Raw genomic sequence first — 8138 nt, forward strand, 5'->3', positions numbered from 1 at the left:
TGCTTCTGAATGTATTTCCTGCTATCCATCGAGCTTGAAATGTCATAATTCTCGCTGGTTTGCTTTTTTTTTTTTAATATAAATGCTGATGTGGCAAAATGCCACGTCAGTGGAGTCCGCATGCAGGCACACATATGTGCCTGCCTCTAGCACTACTCTTTTGAATACCAGAATATATTAAAAGTTGGTCCGTATATATTAAAAGCTGGTTTGTTTTTATTAAATTGAAATAAAAGTTAAATAAAATATTATTAAAATTTATTTTTTAATATTATTTTTATTTTAAAATTTAAAAAAATTAAATTATTTATTTTATTTTATAAAAATTTAAAAAAAATTATAATAATTAAATAAAATAAATTGATAAAATTTGTGAAAACAAAGACCACCCAGTGGAGTCTTCAAAACTCCAAAGTCGGACTTGGGATGGATATCACGTCAAAGGATATCGCCTCAACTACGGATTTTACTGGACTTCTCAAAATTCCATCATATATACTTTTGAAATGCTGACCTGAACGAACGAACGAACGAGCAGAAGACCACTCCAATACTTCCAAGAAGGTGAATTACCCGCTACTAGTTCCCCGAAACCGTGTTGTTTTCTTAACAATTCTCGACATTTTCTTCAAAATATTTGGCACGCACCCTTTCGTGGAAATGCTTGTGAAGTTCCAGCTTTTAGATACCAATTGCCTCCACATATTGGCTTCCTCGAGGACCTCACCCAGCATCGGAGTCTCCGTTTCGCGACTAGACCAAGTTGAGCCCATTACCAAGAAACACGGAGAACAAAGACTACTTAAATGTCCGAATGGAGAATCCAAAAGTTTTGGTGTAGTTCACAGAAAAACTGGTGTTATTCCTGGGCCAGGATTGAAGAAACAGAGTTCCGCGAATAACCCAGATAGAAAGCAGCGAAGGGGCAAGCGGGATAGTGGTAGAATTGGGGAAAGGGGGGATTTTCAGGTTAAATTTAGGTTGGGTGTAGAAAATGGATTATTGGAGAAAGCGCATTCTAGGTGTTCGACAAAATGGGTCTCCTACGGTGGATGTATTCCAGCGATATTACAAATGTTGGATTTGGTTCAGGATTTGGACGAGGCTTTGAGGCCATGGGAAGACAAGATTGGTAATAAGGAAAGGAGCATAATTTTGAAGGAGCAGCGGAGTTGGAAGAGGGCCTTGGAGATTTTTGAGTGGTTTAAGAGAAAGGGTTGTTATGAACTAAATGTGATTCACTATAACATTATGCTTCGGGTTCTTGGGAAAGCACAAAAGTGGAACCATGTTGAGAATTTGTGGGATGAGATGAAAGTTAAGGGAATTGTGCCGATAAATTCTACATATGGAACTCTGATTGATGTTTATAGCAAAGGTGGGCTTAAGGAAGAAGCTCTTCTTTGGCTTGAGCGGATGAAAAAACAGGGGATGGTACCTGATGAGGTCACTATGGGGACTGTTATTCAGTTGTATAAGAAGTCAGGAGAATTTCAAAAGGCCGAGGACTTTTTCAAGAAGTGGTCAGCCATTGACGCTTTGAGGAACGAGAATAGTACTGCTACAACTACTACTGAAGTGGGGAGTGCTTTGCATTCCCATGGTAGTTTGAGCTCACATACGTATAATACGTTGATAGACACATTTGGGAAGGCCGGGCAACTTAAAGAAGCATCAGAGACTTTTGCGCAGATGCTCAAGGATGGGATAGCTCCAAACACAGTAACATTCAACACAATGATTCACATTTGTGGCAACCATGGCCAACTAGATGAGGTGGCTTTGCTGATTCAGAAAATGGAGGAGCTCCAATGCCCACCTGACACAAGAACGTATAATATTCTCATTTTCCTTCATGCTAGGCATGATGATATAAAGATGGCAGCAAACTACTTTGATAAGATGAAGGAGGCTCACCTCAAGCCAGACCTTGTGAGTTATCGCACCCTCTTGTATGCTTACTCAATAAGGCATATGGTTCCCCAAGCTGAAGACCTGATATCAGAGATGGATGGAAGGGGGTTTGAGATTGATGAATACAGTCAATCAGCTCTTACTAGAATGTATATAGGAGCTGGGATGCTTGAGAAGTCATGGTTATGGTTCAGGAGGTTTCATCTTGCAGGGAATATGAGTTCTGAGTGCTATTCTGCTAATATTGATGCATATGGTGAGGGTGGCCATATTTTGGAAGCTGAAAAGGTTTTCATTTGTTGCAAAGACAAAATGAAGTTGAGTGTCCTTCAGTTCAATGTGATGATTAAAGCTTATGGAATAGGAAAGCACTATGATAAAGCCTGTGAGTTGTTTGATAGAATGGAGAGTTATGGGGTGTTTCCTGACAAATGCAGCTATATTTCTTTAATACAAATTTTGGCTAGCGCTGATATGCCTCACATAGCAAGACCCTATCTGAGGAGGATGCAGGAAGCAGGACTTGTAAGTGATTGCATCCAATATTGTTCTGTGATCTCAGGCTTTGCAAAATTAGGTCAACTGGAAATGGCAGAGGAACTATACAAGGAGATGATCGGATTTGATGTACAGCCCGATGTTATAGTTTATGGGGTAATGATAAATGCTTTTGCTGACATTGGAAGTGTCAAAGAAGCCATTGGTTATGTTGATGCAATGAAAAGCGCAGGTTTGCCTGGAAATACGGTTATATATAACTCCCTGATTAAGCTTTATACCAAAGTTGGCTACTTGAAGGAAGCAGAAGAAATATACAAAATGTTCCAATCATTAGAGGAGGGTCCAGCTGTATATTCTTCGAATTGCATGATTGATCTTTATTGTGAGCGATCTATGGTTAAACAAGCAGAAGAGATTTTTAACAGCTTGAAGAGAAAGGGGGATGCAAATGAATTTACTTTTGCAATGATGTTGTGCATGTACAAGAAAATTGGGAGGCTTGAAGAAGCCATTCAAATTGTTAGACAAATGAGAGAGCTGGGACTTCTAACAGATCTGTTGAGTTATAATAATGTGCTTGGGTTGTATGCAATGGATGGCAGGTTCAAGGAGGCAGTGGAAACCTTCAATGAAATGATAGAAACTGCGATTCAACCCAACAATTGTACATTCAAATTACTTGGAGTTGTGCTTGTGAAGTGTGGAGTTCCAAAGCAAGCTGTTGGAAAGCTGGAACTAGATATGAAGAAGGATGCTCGGAGTGGTTTGCAGGCATGGGTGTCAACTCTCTCGTCTGTGGTTGGAGTGGATAATTATGAAGACATATAGTTACTTTATCCTCGGCCGGTTTTTTCAACAGGGCTATATGATTTAAGGTTGCAATTCACGAGTGTAAAGCTAGAAATCAATTGTGATATTGAAAATGTCGAGGATCCTATATTCAACATGTCAACGAAAATTTATCTGAAGGGCCTAGAAGGACCAGAAAGAAGCCCAACAAGTACATGTATCGAGGCTATGTGGAGAAACGTATGGCCTGTTCTTTGTAGAAGAAATGGCCTTGTATAGAGTTGATTGTCTACACAGTGTATGTATACCCAACCCCCAAGTGGTTAGAAAAAAGGTTTCGTTGAGTCAAATCGGGCGTTTTGTATATCCACCTCTATGATAAACCTACACAACAGGATTAACTAAAGGATGCCAATGGTGTGGTCTAATGGTTGTAATATTTGCCGGCTGGGCATTTGACGTGTCTGTCCTTGCTAGCATTTTTGCATAGAAATCTCAGATTCGTCTGAATATTTTTTGGCCGCGACTTCAACTTTCTCTGGATATGGCCAGGAAGTAGATTACATATTTGCACTAGATATTGGAGCATTATCTCTATTTTGCCCGTCTTCAAGCTTTAGGATCCTCTCCATTGTTTCTAGCCTCTGCCGGGCAGGTTTTCAGTGATTAAGCTGTGGATCATGCCATTGACCCGGGAATTGCTGATTTTCTGTAACAGTCGCTGCTTTGTAGCAACCATGGCAGCTTCTTAACATCCCGCGTGAGCAGCGAAGTTTGTATATTAATTTGCAGAGAGTGTCACATGGTTTCTCTATCAATTTGCAGAGTGTCCCGGATCTTTCATAATCTGGAATCCTTATTTGAATATTACAAGATGCGTGGCACCAGTTAGTAAATCGCTTACGTCAGTGGTTGGCTTGAAAAATCTGATTAGTAAAATCCTAGTAGCTTTCTGTCTCCATTGCTGCGTTATACTACGATTTCCTTTTGTAGCACTAATGTATAGACATCTGAAACTGGATTATGCATATTCCATCCTGCATCCATGCATTCCTTTACATACCAGAGACTTGCTTTTGCATAAAAACCCTACTTGCTTTCGTTCATGCAGCAGAGCAGACCCCAAGTATGTTTGCTACTGAAACTGCGACACATATTAATAGGCAACTTTGATTGACCACCGTAAGTAGTTCTAAAGGATAATCGTACTCTTATTGTTTGTTATATGGAGGACTTAAGTGGGGCAGGAGGACATCTAGCTGAAGAACTACTCCCCCTTTACAAGTTATTTTTACACTCGAATTGCAGATATGCTGACTTCGCCAATTCTTTTGCTCTTACCTGTACTGACACAGGATTGCTAGAACATTTCTGAGAACATATATATATATATATAAAATATATGCCAAACAAAATTGTACAAAAAGGTAGGTAGGCCACAGCGCTGCAAATACAAGGAAGGATTCGTGTTTGATTTGGAAAGAAAAATGGCCTCCAACATTTAAACAAGCTACAAAAGGCTAAAGAAACACATAGAAAAGAGTACTATTACTATTCTGATGCTAAAGATGATTTTCAGTGTACAAATTCATACGAGAAACAAACCTTAAAACTATTCGTCAATCCCATCCGGCCAAAACCTACAACCTTAACTGAATATTTGTCATGTGCATATATAGATCCAACCGTCCGTGCTCCCCATCCCAATCATCCTATACCTCAAACGCATGCAATTAATTCACCCGCAGCAAATTAAAATTAACCATCCCCACCATTAAGATTATCGCTGTGCCAAGCGACAACAATGTCTTGAAGCCCAGCCTTCAAGTCTCCCCACTGATTAAGTTCCTCAAACTCCACCCCACCCTCGATCACCTTAACCTCACCCAAAACCAACTCGGTCGCGATTTCTGACACTCCAATCAACAAAACCACCCTCCCTTTCCCCAACCCTAAACTACTCCCAGCCTTCCCTTCCTCTACTTTATATCCTAATCTCCCACCCACCTCCCTCACTCTCTCTATCACCACCTCCCCGGAAACGTTCGAGGTGAACCGCTTCTCTTTCCCAGTCCGGCTCGACGTCGTTTCAAACAGCCCCGACAAGTCTAGCCCTGACGACAACGATATTATATCGAACGCGTTCATGCTTGCCAATTTTTCGTATTTGCAGTTACTGGCTGAATTGAATAGACTCTGGTTTTGGGATCTATCTCGTAACGACTTCTTGAACCACGCGTTCTGCATGAGGGCTTCGATGCCCATTCTCGTGTCGGGGTTCGGATCGAGGAGCTGAAAGATCACGTAGCTCGCCCGCTTGGAGAACCAAGCCGGGAACTGATAGTCTCGGTGGTGAATCTTCTTGTACATGGCTACGATACTGCTATCGTCGAATGGGAGGTACCCTGCGAGTAACACGAAGAGGATGACCCCGCAAGACCATGCATCGGCTTTAGAACCGTCGTAGCCGCGCCGGCGGACGACCTCTGGGGCCGTGTAAGCCGGGGTACCGCACGCCGTATGGAGCAATCCGTTCTTGAGCTGCTCGGGGAGAGCCGAGAGCCCGAAGTCCGAGACCTTCAGGTTGCCGTCCTTGTCCAGGAGGAGGTTCTGAGGCTTCACGTCGCGGTGGGCGACGCCGTTTTGGTGGCAGAAATGCAGCGCCGATACCAGCTGCTGGAAGTACCGCCGCGCGGACGGCTCAGACAGCTTGCCGCGGCGCGAGATCTTGGAGAAAAGCTCACCGCCCGTGGCGAGCTCCACGACGAGATAGATCTTGGTCTTGGTGGCCATGACCTCGAGGATTTTGAGGATGTTGGGGTGGTCCTGGAGGCGACGCATGGCCATGATCTCTCGGATTATCCGTGGTTCCATGGCGGCGTCGACGGTTTTGGACTTGTCGATGATCTTCACGGCCACAGCTGTGTCGTCCACTATTGACCGTGCTTGGTACACCTTGGCGAAGCTGCCTCGTCCGAGTAGCCGCCCCAATTGGTACTTCCCCAGTAGGGTAGTGGTGTTGGATGCTGGTGATGGTGTTGGGGTAGGCGCAACCTCTGGTTCCATAGCTCGAGGGGGCTAGAGAGAGAGAAGGGAAAAAAACCTAAGAGATGCACGGGACGGGTTTCAAGAATCGTGGTATTTTGCGCATATATATAGCATAACGCAGTTGGAGCTGGCTAGCAGTAGCACTGGCATTTGCTCAGATCCAGGCGGTGTGGTTCTACTTTATTTCCTAAACTACCCCTTATTTTGCTCTTTGTTCTATCACTCGTCTTTATAACTGTTTGTATTATAAATCGCCCCATTAATGGTGTCTCCATGAATGGCTCTTTATTTTCTTTATATAGGGATGGGTAATGCTACTCTGCCGCCGCTGGGCGTGCGCATGGTAAATATTTTTCCACATTTTAAAAATATTTTTAAATATTTTTTAAAAATATATATATTTCAATACACTAATATTTATTTTTTTAACTATTAAATAAAAATAATAATAAAAAATTAAAATACATAATCAATCAAAATGAGGGGGCAAATTCATTAGGCACACTAGGATTTTTCTTTAGGGATTGAATCCTTCTACTGTGCCAACCATGTACCCTAGTTCAATTTCATTTTTTATTTTAAATATTTTTTTATAAAATAAAAACTTTATATATAATCATTTTTTTGTATTTTTTGTACACTACACTAATATGATTAGTTACGTCATTTTTTTAATATAAAATAACTGTTTTGACTAATCATATTAGTATAATACATAAAAAATATATAAAAGTGATTGTATGTAGTAAAATTTTTTATAAAATATACAAATTTAATAATAATTACTTTTTAAAACATTTAAAAATAAAATAAAATAAAATAACGATCAAATTCAAAGATCAAACTTAGAGACCAAACTAGCATTTTCCACTTCCTTTCCAATAATCAAATTTGCACTTGATGATACATACAGCTCAAGATTTTTTTGTTTCTTAATATTTGTGTACTGAATCTGATTTGAATAGACTGGTATCCCCCTTTTATGGTAAATAATGCTCCAGTTTTTCTTGAATTTGTGATTGATCATGTTTTTGTACCTTTTTTTTTTATGGACCACAATTTTTTAGAACAACTTTAGGATATGCTAGTCTTATGTTTATTTAGAAAGATATATTATCTGAAACCTTATTTTCATAAGATATCTATATTTCATTTTTGGATACATCAATATACAACTGTTTTGTAATTTGGTAATAATTTTTGGTAAATAAAAAAAAATTAATAATAATAATAAACCCCTCAATGAAATGAGACTACCAAATGCTAAATAAACATGGGTGGAGAAAGGGGGGGAGGAGGTTGTCTATTCTGATAGGGGAAAGCCCTTTTTTTTAATTTCAAGTTGGTGGAAATAAACAAAGTGCAAATCAAATCAACAAAACCTGAAGGAAAAAGGCAGGCTGTGAAAGGTATTGGCGCTAATAATAAAGGCATTAATGCCAAATTGAAAGTCGGCATCTCTCTTAGAAAAATTAAGAAAAATCTTTTGTTTATCCTTTTAAGCCCACAAAAGCGAGACTTTTCTCTCATAAATAAATATATATATATATATATCAATGTTAGTGCAAATCAATGAAATCAAGCATCTAGTCGATGATTAACTGGCCATCACCATACCAGGCTTGCTTACGTACTCGTAGATATTATTTTTTAGGGGGCCATTTTGAGCCGTAACTTGGCACCTCAATGTTAGTCAAATCTGAAATCGCCACCCACCTTCTCTCTCTCTCTCTCTCTATTCACCTTTCCAAGTTGTCTCCGAAATTTCACAGGCTATAGCGCAGAAATTTCACGTTTTTATTTTCCTCTATTTTTGGAATGGGGTCAAATGGTGGAAGTCCGGAGCCGCCATAGTGGCGTTTCAGTCATTACGGGTGAGAGTGAGA

At 40.2% G+C, this 8138-nt stretch overlaps 2 protein-coding genes across 2 annotated transcripts; one reads left to right on the top strand and one right to left on the bottom strand.

Annotated features, from left to right (window-relative positions):
• Positions 1 to 402: 402 nt before the first annotated feature.
• Positions 403 to 4262, top strand: LOC122277810 (pentatricopeptide repeat-containing protein At3g23020). The gene has a single exon (XM_043087988.1). The coding sequence runs from the start codon at positions 661 to 663 to the stop codon at positions 3241 to 3243; it is 2583 nt and encodes an 860-aa protein (XP_042943922.1). The 5' UTR covers positions 403 to 660; the 3' UTR covers positions 3244 to 4262.
• A 387-nt stretch (positions 4263 to 4649) lies between these two features.
• LOC122277798 (CBL-interacting serine/threonine-protein kinase 7-like) lies at positions 4650 to 6505 on the bottom strand. The gene has a single exon (XM_043087963.1). The coding sequence runs from the start codon at positions 6268 to 6270 to the stop codon at positions 4963 to 4965; it is 1308 nt and encodes a 435-aa protein (XP_042943897.1). The 5' UTR covers positions 6271 to 6505; the 3' UTR covers positions 4650 to 4962.
• Positions 6506 to 8138: the final 1633 nt, after the last annotated feature.

This window comes from Carya illinoinensis, chromosome 1 (assembly GCF_018687715.1).
Source record: "Carya illinoinensis cultivar Pawnee chromosome 1, C.illinoinensisPawnee_v1, whole genome shotgun sequence".
Taxonomy (NCBI): Eukaryota; Viridiplantae; Streptophyta; class Magnoliopsida; order Fagales; family Juglandaceae; genus Carya; species Carya illinoinensis.